Source organism: Beta vulgaris, chromosome 7, assembly GCF_026745355.1.
Source record: "Beta vulgaris subsp. vulgaris cultivar EL10 chromosome 7, EL10.2, whole genome shotgun sequence".
Taxonomy (NCBI): domain Eukaryota; kingdom Viridiplantae; phylum Streptophyta; class Magnoliopsida; order Caryophyllales; family Amaranthaceae; genus Beta; species Beta vulgaris.
Window position 1 is genome coordinate 60,881,645 of NC_079208.1, and position 15,439 is coordinate 60,897,083.

The 15,439-nt window shown below is 36.9% G+C and overlaps 2 protein-coding genes across 8 annotated transcripts; one reads left to right on the forward strand and one right to left on the reverse strand.

Annotated features, from left to right (window-relative positions):
• Positions 1 to 1,418: 1,418 nt before the first annotated feature.
• Positions 1,419 to 7,206, forward strand: LOC104900360 (inactive protein kinase SELMODRAFT_444075). The gene is made up of 9 exons (XM_010687771.4): positions 1,419 to 2,897; positions 3,241 to 3,395; positions 3,488 to 3,582; positions 3,668 to 4,626; positions 4,811 to 4,971; positions 5,859 to 5,935; positions 6,024 to 6,171; positions 6,279 to 6,428; positions 6,717 to 7,206. The coding sequence occupies exons 1-9, from the start codon at positions 2,714 to 2,716 to the stop codon at positions 6,948 to 6,950; spliced, it is 2,163 nt and encodes a 720-aa protein (XP_010686073.2). The 5' UTR covers positions 1,419 to 2,713; the 3' UTR covers positions 6,951 to 7,206.
• A 1,826-nt stretch (positions 7,207 to 9,032) lies between these two features.
• LOC104900361 (GDP-mannose transporter GONST3) lies at positions 9,033 to 14,770 on the reverse strand. Of its 7 annotated transcripts, none has more exons than XR_002040538.3 (3): positions 14,387 to 14,770; positions 9,862 to 11,103; positions 9,033 to 9,245 (listed from the first exon to the last, which is right to left on the reverse strand). XR_002040538.3 is itself a non-coding variant. In XM_010687773.4 (3 exons), the coding sequence occupies exon 3, from the start codon at positions 11,101 to 11,103 to the stop codon at positions 9,970 to 9,972; it is 1,134 nt and encodes a 377-aa protein (XP_010686075.1). In that variant the 5' UTR covers positions 12,740 to 12,829; positions 14,387 to 14,770; the 3' UTR covers positions 9,266 to 9,969. The 7 variants fall into 7 exon arrangements, 6 of the variants coding, with proteins under 6 accessions (XP_010686075.1, XP_019106597.1, XP_019106598.1 ...); XM_010687773.4 differs by lacking the exon at positions 9,033 to 9,245 and adding an exon at positions 12,740 to 12,829 and having other exon boundaries at positions 9,266 to 11,103; XM_019251052.3 differs by lacking the exon at positions 9,033 to 9,245 and adding an exon at positions 12,740 to 12,845 and having other exon boundaries at positions 9,266 to 11,103.
• Between the last annotated feature and the right edge of the window lie 669 nt (positions 14,771 to 15,439).

Sequence of the window (15,439 nt, forward strand, 5' to 3'; positions counted from 1 at the left end):
AGTAGTATAATGATCACCACCTAGATAAAAACAATTTAGTGTCACCACCTAGATCTCTTTGTTTATAAGTCAAAGTTACACATGTGAATAGTCAAGGTAAATACATAAATACACATGTAAATAACGACTCTATTTTTCCTCACATACAAATTACAAACTAGAGTCAATGTAAAATTTATAAATAGTGAAAAATATTAAAAGTATAACAATTAAAGAAATGGAAGTAACAATGATTGAATAGTTATGGTAATATTTTCTCTCTCAAATATTTATGGCTGTAACTTCTTTCTAAATCTTGATATTCATTAGCCATAAATCATAAATGGGGTAGAGTGGTAGGGTGGTGGAGTTTTGATACCTAAACACAAACAAAAATTAGTCACCGAAGGAAGCAACCAACAAACATGCCGGTGGACCAGCCTGATTGCCTGAGGAGTGAGGACTCACTTATGATTTTGCACTTTCCCCTCGTAGAGGCCACGAATAACTGCCAACGCTTATACTTATGATTCTGAATGAGTTTGTGATAATTACTACACTTCTTACTCTTTTCAACCCCATCAAATATTAATAATTGACCAAACTTTAAACTGGAATATCATTAACAATCATGATTATTATGAGGGCAAAATAAAGTAACCCTCAATTTCATAATCTCTTTATCATTACTCTTTTGCCTATCATGTGTTGCTCAAATGTTCATAAACATCCAAATATACTCCATACATTTATATTTAATTTGTTAGCTAAATCATAATGTTTCAACAAAATCCGATTTAAAGTTATTCTTCATAGAAAATTAACTGATCAGTTATGGATGAATGTCAATTTATAGTCATCACTAGAATCTAATTCCAAATTCATCTCCATACACTATACCAAATTCATGAATAAACTTCAACATTTATTTTGCAAGCTAATGAATCTAAAAAAAGCTCAATACTTGATACAAGACTCATAAACACGTGATATAATTTGCCTATTCTCAATTTGAATAATATAATTTGGAGTTTGTCTTGTAACAGACCACCTATTTTTAAATTAAAGTTAGTCAATGATAAGTTCAATATTAAAAAGAGAATTAGCCCAAATGACTAAGTTAATTTCGATGACTAGTTTAATTCATTTAATGACTAGGTCTACTTTTTTATTAAAATTAGACCATCTCTTTTAATAATTTTTGATCGTTAAACTTTATTTTTTCAACTTAATTTTTTATGAGTTTTCTATAACAAGTCCAATTCATTTCAAACTCAATTTGATTTAGACAATCTCAATTCAAAAAAATTACGGCTTCTGTCCTTAGACACCTAGACCCCTACATGAAAAGTTGATAGGTTCAAATAAATAGTAAAAAAAAGAAGAAAGTAAAAAGGTGTAATTGAACTTGAAACTGATAACAGAAACACAATCCGAAGTTCGCAATCCCATGTCACCTCGACTCCACCACTGCCACAACGCTCCACAATCCAAAGTAATATTTTTTTTTACCGTTTCACTGTCTCTTCATCTCCTTCCATTAACTTCTTCTTATTCTGCAACTTGTGATCCCTAAAATAATCATTTCCATTTTTGTTTTCTTCCATTTTTCTCTCTCCTCTCTGTACTGGCCCTTTCTACCTTCCACCATTCTTCGATTTTCTTCCCATTTTATATATTTTGTCCTCTTTAAGATCCAACCATTAATTTCTTCAGAAAAACCTTCAGCAAAAAAAAAAATAAAGAACAAAATATTCCCTTTTTTTTTTTTGAATTTCAAAATTTCTAATTAAAGCCTAATCTTTATTCTCTTCTTTTAAATACCCTTTTCCATCTTCTTCTTCCCTTTCGTTTCCCGCTTTTTATACTCACCCAGTCTCCAGTTTTCTCTCTCTATGCTCTTTATTTTAAGTTTCTCTCTTTTATTTTACTGTCATTACAAGATTTAATTAAGCTTTTCTTTTGTCAGTTTCTGACGAATTTGATGATACGGGAAAATGTTGACCTGATTGATTGGTGTTAGTTGGCTGTTGGTTGAGTGGATTGATAGCACATTTTGGGTACATTTATTTTGTTTTATTTATTTATTTTTTCTTTTTTAGTGAACAGAGGAAATTTTCAGAGACTTTCTATGTGGTTTAGTCATTTCAATGATTTGATTAATACTATATAAAAACAGGGTTTTATCATAATATCAAAATTTTAGGAGAGAGAAAAATAAAAGGGCGTTGGGCTCTAAGCATATGTCATTTTCAATGCAATTTACTGGGTAATGTGCTTTTTTCAATGTTACAGACTTTCATGATGGTCTGTGTTTTGCTTCATTGAAGCTTCTGTTCTTGTGAAACAAACACTTTCTAGCAAAGTTAACAACAAAGAAGCAAATTTCCCTCAAAAAAAAACAAACAACAAACAAGCAGAACATCTCAATTATTTTTTGCAAAAAGTGTGTTGTTTTCCTTAGCATTTTTGGAAAAAATTAAAAATTTCATGGTATAGAAAAAAGTGGGGGTTAAAATTGGGTCTTATCAGTGGAGATTTTAAGGGTACTATTTGAGAATAGTCAGCTTATTTGGAGGTTTTGTTAAAGATGAGAAATGGTGGGTTCCCATTATTGATTATGCATAAATGCATGGTGTTTTGGGTGTGAATTGGAATCATATAACAACTTGTGAGAAGGTTGAATAAAAAAGGGTTGTGATTGTTTGAAGATTTTGGGTGGAGGTGAGAAAAAATGAGTGGACAACAGCAGAAAAGAGAGAAGGGTTCTTCAGTTACTGAAGGTGTTGAGAAGGTTTTGGTTGCAGTAAAAGCATCAAAAGAAATCCCAAAAACAGCACTTCTTTGGGCTTTGAGTCATGTTGTTCAACCTGGGGATTGTATCACTATGATTGTGGTTGTCCCTCCACCAAGTTCAGGTTACAATTCATAAACTCACTTTTTGAGTTTACTTTATGTTATTCACTTTGATTTTGTTTTTTGGGTTTTTGTTGCACTTCCAATAATATATGCAATAGTTTTAATGCTTTTAAGTGGTGTATTCTACTTTTGACTTTTGCTATTCATCATGAACTAATCATGTAATTGTTTAGTTACTCTATTGATTTTGTTTTTGTTTCTTTGGACTTTTGAGGATTTTCTGGATGGTGTTTGAAATGAACATTGTAATCTTTAACTTTCATGAAATTGGCATGTTATAGAATGATATTGCAGTACAAGAACAACATCATTTAATCAATCAATTTTGATACATATTTATAGGTAGGAGATTATGGGTTTTCCCAAGATTTTCTGGAGATTGTGCAAGTGGGCAAAAAAAGCTATTTGCTGGTACAAGTTCTGAGCAGAAACTTGAATTGACAGATTCTTGCTCTCAGATGATTCTTCAGCTACATGATGTTTATAATCCAAATAAGGTTGGCTTGTCCACTGCAATTGTTGGCAATTGTTTGGCAGAATATGTATGACATTTGAGTTTAGCTTATTGGTATTTCCTTCATTTTTGCAGATTAATGTGAAGATAAAAATTGTTTCGTCTTCTCCACCTGGAGCTGTGGCTGCAGAAGCTAAGAAGGTTCAGTCGAATTGGGTTGTATTGGACAAGTAATATTCTTCTCACGAGTGTGAAATTTTCCTTATCTTTATACTAGTATAAAGTGTGCCCGCTTATCTCGGTTTTGCTTTGCAGGCATCTCAAGCAAGAAGAAAAGCGTTGCATGGACGAGCTTCACTGCAACATTGTGGTCATGAGACGCTCTCAGGCGAAAGTACTTCGACTCAATTTGGTAGGATCACCTTCAAAGGAAGTTTTACTAGCTGGTCCCTCTGGGTCCCATCCTGATGAAGTTAGAGGGCCTCTTGTGACCCCAAGCAGTAGTCCCGAGTTATTTACTGCCACTGAAGCAGGAACATCATCTGTATCAAGCTCTGATCTTGGAACGTCGCCATTTGCTCCGTCTGAAATGAGTGAAAAGTTTAAGAAGGGTGATATGATCCGTATAAAAGAAAGCAGGGATCTGGCTGGATCAGACTCAGAATCAGATGATGAGGACCTGTCTCCATCTTGTTCAACGAGCTCAGGAATTCGGCCTTGGATGGGCGAGTATGTTATATCACATTTACGGTCTTCTCAAAAGTCCGAGAAGAGGTCTTCAACAAAGTCTTTGCATAAGTCATCTCAAATTGACAGGGAGTCTGGTAGTGGATCAAGAAGATATAGACCGGATTTAGAGTTTAATGGAAATGTGAGAGAAGCTATGTCTCTATCAAGAAGTCCTCCTCTTGGACCTCCTCCACTTTGTTCTATTTGCCAACATAAGGGACCGGTGTTTGGGAAGCCCCCTAGGTGGTTCAGCTATGCCGAGCTTGAGCTTGCTACAGGTGGGTTTTCACAGTCAAATTTCTTGGCCGAGGGAGGTTATGGGTCTGTCCACCGAGGATTACTACCTGATGGTCAGGCTATTGCTGTGAAGCAGCATAAATTGGCGAGCTCACAGGGGGATGTTGAGTTTTGTTCGGAGGTGGAAGTTTTGAGCTGTGCTCAGCATCGGAATGTTGTTATGCTCATCGGCTATTGTATCGAGGATAAGAGGAGGTTGCTAGTGTATGAATACATTTGCAATGGATCCTTGGATGCACATTTGTATGGTAATGTTTCTATTCTCTTGGTTCCCTGTTTTTGACTCTTATTGATTTCTGCCTTCAGCATTGCACAATCATTTTTTTTTTAAAAATATGTGGTCTATTTGTGAATTCATGGTTGAGTCTTTTGCCTGTCTAAGTTTTTCTTTGCTTTTTGGCTGAATCTTGTTTATTAATTATGTGATTTCAGGACGGAGTCAGCCTCCATTGGAATGGTTTGCTCGGCAGAAAATTGCTGTTGGAGCTGCTCGAGGGCTGCGCTACCTGCATGAAGAGTGTAGAGTGGGTTGCATTGTTCATCGTGACATGCGTCCTAATAACATCCTGCTCACCCATGATTACGAACCACTGGTATATAATTCTGAATTTTGATTTTAGTGATTCGTTGGTAGGTTTTTGAAGTGGGGTGGTCAATTTTAATTCAATGCATTGTCCCGACATCTTAAGTGTTCTTTTATCTCTAGTAGTTAGATTACCAATTGGGTAGACAAAGTTTTTCCCTAAAAGGAAGGGCAATGAAGTCATCTCTAATATCTGGTAGATGCTAAATTTAGGCCCCGTTCTTTTGGACTTATTTTCAGTCCTGTTTAGTTAATTTCAATTTAGTTCAGTTAGTATTCGCTCACAGTTTCCATTCAGTTCAGCACAGTGTAGTGCTTATTGTTGTTATAGCATCAGCTGAAATATTGGAGAATTTGTCTAGTCAAATTTCCTTACAACATGTGCAGTCCAACATCGATTACTGGAAACTACAGAGATTTTTAAGCAAGGATCATCTGTCATTTCCAATGGATTCAAGGGTTCAGTCTCGTTTGACTTTTGGTGATTCAGGGAACTGTCTCTAATTTATTCTGACATGGGAAGAATTTATTGTGCTATAGAATAAAGGGTCAATGTGGTAAAGTCCTTAATTGTATTAAGTATAGGTTCATACATCTGACCTCTCCTGTCCTGCCATACGGCAATTAAAGTGGCATTATTAATGTTGATGTCAATTACTGTCTTAATCAAGGTTCATAATGAGTTAAGGGCATGTTGTAATTCATTTTCATATGAAATTTTCCTTAATAATCGAACGCATGTGTAGCAGTACACTAACTTGTAAAATTTCGGTAAATAGCCGAACTCCAATTGAAAACACCTTTCTTCCAGAGCATGATTCAGTCCTTGCCTTGGAGCATGAGTTTGAGGGGTCTAATAGTATTCTGATAATTACTGATTTCTGTTTACATGATAAGGTAGGGGATTTCGGCCTAGCGAGGTGGCAACCTGATGGAGACACTGGCGTTGAAACAAGAGTGATAGGCACATTTGGGTACCTTTGGATGCACTATCTTTCAAATTTTTCCACATATTTTACATGTAAGTTATTGTAATCTAATATTCTTCCTTATCTATTGCAGGTATTTGGCTCCAGAGTATGCGCAAAGTGGGCAAATTACTGAAAAGGCTGATGTCTATTCCTTTGGTGTTGTACTCGTTGAGCTTCTTACAGGAAGAAAGGCGGTCGATCTCAGTCGACCTAAAGGCCAGCAGTGCCTAACTGAATGGGTACCCATTTGGCTACTACATGAAATCCTCTTCGTTGTTGCTTCTTTCTTGTGTTGGTCCTGTGTTCTCATTGTTTTTCTTATTTTTCATGTCTATTTCTTGAGCAGGCTCGACCTCTTATGGAAGAGGGTGCTATTGAGGAGCTAGTCGACCCTCGTCTGGGTAACCGGTATCTAGAACCGGAGGTCCTTTGCCTGATGCATGCTGCATCCTTGTGCATACGTCGGGATCCTCTCTCCAGGCCAAGGATGTCACAGGTATACACAAAAAAAGGAAAGGAACTTGATATAATTAATGTTAGCAAAAAAGCAACTCCGAGTACTCATTAGTCATTATCCTTATGACGGAGTATGAGAGAGAGTGTAATGGGGGTTATGAGGTTACGGCAAATGAGTAATTACACCTTTTCTTTTCTACCAAATCGTTTGCTAAATTGCTGAACCTATGAAAACTTGCCTTTGGAACAATGTTAAGATTCACATATGTTTTGATGATATATATAGTTTGAAATTGTCTTGCTTATATATTTTCATTCTTGGAATTAGGTCCTCCGCATACTAGAGGGTGACATGTTCATGGACTCAAGTGTTATGTCCACACCTAGGCATGATGTTGGCAATCGGAGTGGAAGAATGCGGCTCTTGGAGCGTGAACGCGAATCATATAGTGGTCCATTACGCAACGAGGAGCCAGAATCATACTTGGGTAGCATATCTATTGAGTCACTAAGGACAGCTTTGTGGGAAAGGGAAAAGGTTAGAATTTCATCAGGCCATTAAGATAAAATTGCTTTTGCTGTAGGGTAAACTTTTGGGGTCCTGTATTGCTCTATACTTGTGTTCTTGTATAGTATAAGGAGGTGGGTTAAGATGGGCCTGTAATTCATTTTGGGGGATGGAATAGCTAGAAGTTGTTAATATTATATGCATTTGTGTATCATATGGAGTAGAAGTATACTACAAAGTCAATTATTCCTAGTGAATATGCCCCTTCGGCAAATATTTTGTTTCTGACAGGAGTTTTAAGGTTCAAAGATACTCATAGCAAACATGCACCTCTAAAGAACGTTGCTCTGGAAGAAATTGCTATCAGCTTCCGCTTTCAATTTTTTTTTTTGAAGGGACGGTTTCAAATAGTTTGAGTAGTGTAAGAAGTCCGTGTAAATGGGTTGTGAGTTTGTGACTTGTGCGATTGTATTTTTTGCGTTTGTTTATTATTCATTTGCTACTCGTTATTCTAATTTGACTTTTTGAAACTACCCACTCTAAGTTGATAACCACACAATGACATAATCATTCATGAGAAAATATTTACATAAAAAAACACACAGGTGGAGAACAACGAATAGGAACTCAATCACAACAATAAAATAAATAATAATAATAAATTCTAACCACATGTCCAAAATAAATTCTTGCTCAATTTCAATCGTTTTAAGGTTCCTCCGAGCTTGTCATATTTTTTGTCGAAAACCTTCCTATGAGGTGCGACAAGTCTTATAATGCATCCAGTGTGTTTCGCAGTGATTCGCACCATCTGTATTATCCAAGAATGCCACCAAAAGAATCATTTATTATTTTCTGGTGCAGCAACGGTATGGCTCCGAATCGGACGTAAGGACGTTCTTGTGCCCGTCGAAAGCTATGACGGTCCTTAATATACCCTACCATGTCCCCACGAGTCATCTTACGAAATTCGGTGTACGAATCCTCGGGACGTCCAAAAACGTGAGTTATAGACTTCAATTACGACCGTTTTAAGGCTCCTCAAGAGCCTTTCATATTTGTTGTCGAAAATCTTCTGATGGGGTGCAACAAGTATTATTATGCATTCAAGGTGTTTTGCACCATCTGTATTGCCCCAGAATGCTATCAAACGACTCATTTATTATGTTGTGTGCTGCAGCCACGGTATGGCCCGAAACGGTCGTAACGTCATAAAAGTCGTTCTTATTCCCGATGAAAGCCCTGGTTGTCTTTAATATATTATTCTATGTCCCCATGAGGCATCCCACGAAATTTGGTAACCCCGGAGGTGCCCAAAAGCGTGACTTATAGCCTTTAGTTTCAACCGTTTTAGGGGTCATTCGAGTCCGATTAAATTTTTTGTCAAAAACCTTTTTATGGGGAGCAACACGTCTTATAATGCATCCTGGTGATTCACACCATCTGCATTGCCCCAGAATGCCACAAAACGACTCATTTTTCATTTTGTGGTGTAGACGCGGAATGACCCCAAAACGGTCTTAAAGACATTCTTATACCCTTCAAAAGCTGTGGCGGTCCGTAATATACCCTCCCATGTCCCCATGAAGCATCTTACGAAATTCGGTGCACAAACCGCGGGAACGTCCAAAAGCGTGAATGATATATTTCAATTTCGACTATTTAGGGCTCATTCGGACCCGACTTTTTTTTTTTTTGCCGAAAACCTTTATACGGGTGCGGCATGTCTTATAAAGCAACCAGGGTGATTCACACTCTCTGCATTGTCACATAATGCCATCAAACAACTCATTTATGATTTTGTGTTGCAGCCACAGTCGTAAAGACGTTATGTTGAATTTATCTCAAATTCTATGTTTAAAAGAGAAAAATCAAAATTTTCATCTGATGTGAATGAATCGAAAAATAGGTTTATTGTTTTTAGTTCTCCTTAGTTTGACTTATATAATAATATCAACTTTCCAGCAATGCTTCTATGATTAAATGACATGCTGTCCACAAATATTGCAGCTAGCCATCAACAACAATTCGGTTAGAAGGAATCATTTTATAAGACCTCCAAAAGGGAAAGAGAGAAAGAGGAATCTTAAGTCTATAAAACCCGATCACACCGATAGTAGAGTTTCTGGCCACAAATTTCCGGATCAATTGCAAATCAATTTAATTATAAATGAAACAAAATTGTGTCGTTTTTTACAAACTATAAAAACGATTGCATAATACTATTCAAATTTAGTGCTCTAATTATGAAACAATGATTGGCAAAAAAAAAAAATTATGAAACAATGGAGATTTATTAAATAACCTCTAGCAGCTTGCTTGTGTCACTATTTACCTCATAGATGTACACTGCAGTCAAAAGAGAAGCGTAACAAAATAACTAGATGAGTATATACAATACCACCAGTAACAACTATATTACATCAATCATCCAAAAACAAAAAAGATGAAACTGTGAATAATGGCGTTACTCAGCCAAAAAGAAAAGAATGGCACATATAAGATCAATGAGCAGAAGCAATCACAGCTAGTAAAAACAAGGCTGCTACAAGTTGCCATTTCAGATTTCTTGGTATCTCAAAACGTCGAGCAAAGGCAAGATCAGGCATGAAAAGAACATTCAAACTAGAGCATGCCTCTAGATAGCACTTAATTGACATTAACCTTCCAAACAAAAGCTTGTCTCTCATAACAAACAAATCAGAGTATAACTAATGACATCCATCTTGATTTTGCATATCAAACAAATTGGTAGAAGAATAGCAGTATCATTTTGACTTGCTGTTGAACAGTCCAAAGAACAAGACATGTGAAGAATAAATTTTCAGGCATGAATTATGAATATATCTCTTTCATATGGTAGTTGAACCAGAAAGTCCTGAGCCATGCAAACCACCACAAGAATACACACTGCTCAGCACTAGCAATTGACAAAAGGGGAAATGCCAATGGCCTTATAGTTTACCTGATGATGCGCCCAAACATTTTAGGCAGGCTTTGGGATACCTGCACATCACAGCAGAGAGAATAGTCTCCTGGTAACAGAAAAGTAGCGTTTTCCTCATAATCCATTTTATTTTTCCTCTCTTACTTCAGAGAGTGGCTCAATATTGGTATCACTTTCTTTGTTGCTTTGCATCTCTAACAACTTCTGTTCTTCCTCTAGGCTTTCTTGTGGTTCTACGGTTTTCACAGGCTTAGACTTAACGCTTGTAGACTGCTGATACAAAACACCACCCAACATACAGATAAGAAGCCCAAGTGTTCCCACAATTGTTGAATGCTTATCCCAGATGACAAGGTTGATGACAACTGTAAGTAGCTTGTTCACTATTCCAAGAACTGTAAAGCCTGTGGCAGAGATTGCTTTCCGGCAAGAGAACCCAAAGAAAGAGATTGAAAGTCCAAACAAGCATGACAACCCAACTGGCAGGATGACGCTAAACGTATGCCAATCTGATTCATCAGAAATCTCATGCTTTATCTTCTTTAGCTCGCCCATAACAAGAAGTTCTAAAGGGAAGAGTAGGAGAGCCTCAAGATTGTTGTACAAGACTAGGCCCCATGTGTTCAAACCAATGGTCATAACTACATGCTTTATGTAAACGAAATCGATGGACATGCTAATGAGGTAAGCTAAAGCCCAGCTGTAAGCCATCACTGTGAATTGATAGTCTGTCATCACGTAAATGACACTTCCACCAAAGATAGTGGCAAGTGAGGCCCAAGTTTTGAGTGATGGCCATGGCTGGTGCAGAAAGAGGGTCTCTCCAATTGCGACAAAGATCGGGACTACTGAGCGGAAGACAATAAATGTGTCGACATTGGCATGGAGGAGGAGCTCACTGTTGGTAAAAAGAGAGAGATAGAAGATAACTGCAGCAGGAAGGAACCGCCACATGGTCATAAGGTCAAGGGAGTCGTGCTCTACCAACTTTAGCCACCCACACACAAAAACGCCAGCAGCACTGGTGAAATACTGTAGTGCAGTGAGTGCGCCAGGATATGGGAATTTCATAACAGCCCATTTATTGATTATCGATAGAAGAGATGCTGAAAGGCAATACCCAGCAGCTACTCCATAGATAGATGCCTGCTGAAGCAAGAAACTGTACCATGTTACTCGAACTTCAGACATAGAGGATCCATTTGTATCAGCAGTTTTATTCACCTCACTCGATTTCACATTCTCAATGTCGCCTGACATCTGAAATAAAAGTCTAAAATGATCAAATAACTCAACTCCCTAAACAATAAATGGATGTCGCCTGATATGACTGCAAAACATATATTTTCAGTTATACTGGACCAATTAGCAAGTTCAAACAAAATATTATTGCTTCACTGTCATGGAGAATACAGAGTACCAAGCAAATCCATCACTGCATCAAAATTCAGGTCACGACATCAAAAATCAGCGTCGGATCCAGAAATATATGTTTCTAATTGATGGTGGGTCACTACTAACTAGCGATCACTTGTAATCATTTCATGACTTTGAATTAGATTTAAAAATCCAATCTTGTCAAACATTTCAATCAATTCTTATATCAAATAATATACTAATTATTGTCAATGTTACTAATTGTAGTAGTGAATACTATTCAGGACAATTAGATTGATGAAACAAATTCAATAGTAAACTCCATCTGTCCATCAACAAATCTAAGCCTCCACCATGCCTTTAAAATCTTTCATAAAATTGTATTTATAGGACTCTTTTTCCATCCCCAGCCTGCCACTCATATGATCACATCCTCTTTCACAATTGAAATTTAATTATATATAAACAAAGAAAAGAAATCCTATCCTCTGCCACTCATAGGATATTTATAGGGCTCTCACATGATCATCTTGACATCTTCCATGGCTAATATGCTCTTGGATCTCAACATCCTCTCTCCCCATTACTGCCTTTCATCTCCTTATTTTTCTTCATTGTCTCTTATAACAATCAACCAATCTCTCTCAAGAAAAAGGAAAAAAAAATCCGTTTTTACTATATTGCACCTCACTTAATTCATGCCATCTGTTTGTAACAAACAAACATTGCACAAAATCTAATTAAACCATCAATTCTCAATTGGCAAATAATTTGAATTGGAAACCTAAATTATGTATAACTAATTATCAGTTCTTAAAGATGGGAAATTGATAAATTAAATAAGGCTAACAAATCAACAATCAATTAACACAAACAACAGGATTACCTAAATTGGAATTTTTGGAGTTGGCTATGGAGAGGGTGGGCTCCAAGTGCATTTGGCAGTTGGTGGACAGAAGACTTTAACGCCGGTTGGCGGTGCCGAATGTGGCGTGTGGGGGAACTTGAGAGAGAGAGAGAGTGAGGTTGGTTAGAGTGCAGGTGCAACTGGTGCGAGAAGGTGGTAAGAATTTCTTTGTGAAATCAACACGTTTGCAAATCATGTGAACTGTGGGTTCATTAAAGTTGGTGATGATTGACCTGGTCTGCTGGCGCGGCCCACAATGAAGTTAACATTTCCAATTAAGAAGTTTTTCCCCTCTAATTTTTTCCCAAATGTGGGCTCAATATCTGCCCACGGCCCATCCATGTTTTACTCCACTATTCAATCTTCTTCATCTTTGTGCAAAAAATAAACTTATTGTATGGACGAAATAAATGTAACTAACCCACTTCGCTAATCTAAATTCTGACCGCAAAACTCTCACACAAAACATCTTGTAAAACAAGTAATTCATGAAGATCAAACATTACCTGCTAGTTGGTGTAAAAACATCGACACACATTTAAATCAATCAAGAAAACATCTGTCAGAAACTATCAAAATGTTAGAGTTGCTATAGAGGATTGAAGTTTAAACCTTAAATTTAATTGTAATGTTCTGGCTGCGAATGAGATCTTGAGTATCAGTCAGTGGGTTAGATTTCCATTCACGGAGTGTTCTCGTCACCTTCAAAACATAAGTTCTGGGTCTAATAAGTTAAAATAAGCTTTAATAAGTAATCTTCAATGCATAAGTTAAGTTTTAAAAAGTTATCTTCATATAAAACATAAGTTTTGGAGCAACACAGCTGGTGCACAACGGTTGTTGAGCAACAGCGATGGTGGGATGGTGGGCAGATGTTGAGAGGGAGTGGGTGTGGATGGAAACTAGTATAAGTTGAGAAGGATCCATGGTTGTAGCTAGTATAAGTTGGTTGGGAAGAAATCATGGTAGAGAAATGGGTAGTGATCTACAAATCTGCCAAACACAATGAAAGGGTTTTGTAATTATTAGTGTTTTCTCTTAATGAACCAAACAGCTTGGGATATTGGGGGGTTTGGCAATTCTTTCCTTTCCTTTCTATTTTGTGATTCCATCCTTTCTCTTGCCATAAAACAAACAGTCCCTAAATTTTACATGGCCTTTTTCCTGAAAGTCGAGATTTCATAGTGGACTAATTGATGAAGTACTCAAAAGGCCACCAAGTGAACTGGTAATGACTAATGACAAAAAGAAAGTCCCTAACAACAGCCCATGTTATAGCTGTAACATGAAACAATTGACTAAACAGAGCATCTAATGAATATAATATGAAGAGCTTACTTTTCCTAATTAATACACATAGCACATGCAGTAGTTCAACATCATATATTCCAGGCTTCCAGCCATCTATGCCACAACTCCAAGACTTTCTAGCATCATTTGATTCTAGTGACACAGTCTACTTAAATAGCAGAGCTAGAATGAGTAGAGACCATTAACTGAGTAATATCACCAGACAGCATCTTCCCACCAACCCACGACATAAAGCTGAACTGCTGAAGAATTGAAGATCACTAAGATTTTCCATTATCTTGGTTCTCCCCTGACAGACCTTTTTTTTTGGTGAAAGACATATCTCTCCAGTGAGAAGGGGAAAGAGGTCAAGACTTAGGTTACTTTTCCTTAGTCAGGTGAGAAACATTATGGCCCTAAAATTGATCAAAATTAACAAACTTGGACTAATAAAAGCTTCCAATTGGTTTCTAAAATTCAACTTCTCACATAAAACATGGAGTATACTACTATACTCATCTCCAAAACCACTCATTGACTCTTAAAACCTAAAATTATGTTCCCAACTGTGTCCAAATCCACCATTCTAAGTCACATTAATACTGTGACACTTCCAAACCTTGTAGAACATAGCTACACCAGGTCTTTGTTTTTCCGCGTGATTTGGCCCCAGTTCAACAATGAATAATCCAATAACAATCAATAGGCGTCATTATCGATCACATATTCTACCGCTCCTGTAACAAGATTTGATAGTCTACTTCCAACTTTCAACACACAACAACAATTTCTCATTGCAATAAGTATCACCTTGCGAGATTAAATCGCCAATTCTGGCTATTAATTTAGCAGCTAAAACCTAAAAAGACGAAAACTAAATCAAACCAAAACAGAATATAAAATTTTATAGAAGCAAATAAAAGAAAAAATGATAATTTCGCGTATGAAGTTGGAGAAAGAGAGTGGTACCTTGATAGTACAAAGATTTATACTGAGATTGCAGATTGGTTGTTGCTGGTGCCAATAAACGATAAAGAGGAGCTAATTCACCACAAATTTGCGAGCTTAGAGATTAATTGTTGCAATTTGGTATTTGCAGAATGAAATATGCTTGTGACAATGACAATGGTGGAAATATTCGAACTTGTAGTGCGATCTGATACTGTGCTTCTATGGAGCCACAACAACTACAAGGAAGAAGAGGAGTAAGAGTGATTGGCGGTGCTTCATGTCTGTGAAAGAAAGAGCACGTGGTAGTGGGAGTGGTAGTCAATATGAATCAGATTCACATTATTGCGTATTGCGTTGCTCAAGATTTTTTAAAACCCTCGTTTTCTTCACCTTATTTTCTCCTCACTTTTCTCAATTACTTTCAACTTTATATAAAGCAAAGAAAAAGGCTAAATACAACATCTAAAATTATGCCTAACTTAACCATGGTTATTTTTAATTTTTTTTAATAAAAAAAATCTCGTACGCAGGGATGCAGTAATGCAGCAATATACGTTACCGTAAGTACTTGTGCACACAGCCAACATGTCACATTTATTTATAAAATCGAATGCGTTAGGGTTAGAAAAAAATTCTGAAATGGGTCTATCGCATCCCCCTAACATAATAGCCGACGCTTAAAGTTTTCGTAACAGGTTATTTATATGTTTAATTTGACGCGGTAAGGGTATAGCGGGAATGTGATTATTTATCATAGATGACCCCCTTATAGGGGGGTCATTTGTCATAGATGACCCCCGTATAAGGGGGTCATTTGTCGTAGATAACCCCCCAGAAGGGGGTCATTCGTCGTAGATGACCCCCCTAAAGGGGGGTCATTTATCATAGATGACCCCCTAAAGGGTAGGTTAGTCTTTTAATATATTTTGCTGTATTTAGCCTTTTTTTTGCTGTATATAGCACACCCCAATACATACTACTTGTACTCACAACCATTCTTTTAAGTCTTTCTTTAAGAAGCCAAATAGGAGTATAACAATAACATATTGTATGTTTGCAAAAATATGATGC

Coding starts and splice junctions, on each gene's coding strand:
- LOC104900360 (XM_010687771.4), top strand. CDS start 2,714: ATGAGTGGACAACAGCAGAAAAGAGAGAAGGGTTCTTCAGTTACTGAA. Junction 2,898..3,240: donor TGTCCCTCCACCAAGTTCAG/GTTACAATTCAT, acceptor ACATATTTATAG/GTAGGAGATTATGGGTTTTC. Junction 6,172..6,278: donor AGCAGTGCCTAACTGAATGG/GTACCCATTTGG, acceptor TTTCTTGAGCAG/GCTCGACCTCTTATGGAAGA.
- LOC104900361 (XM_010687773.4), bottom strand. CDS start 11,103: ATGTCAGGCGACATTGAGAATGTGAAATCGAGTGAGGTGAATAAAACT.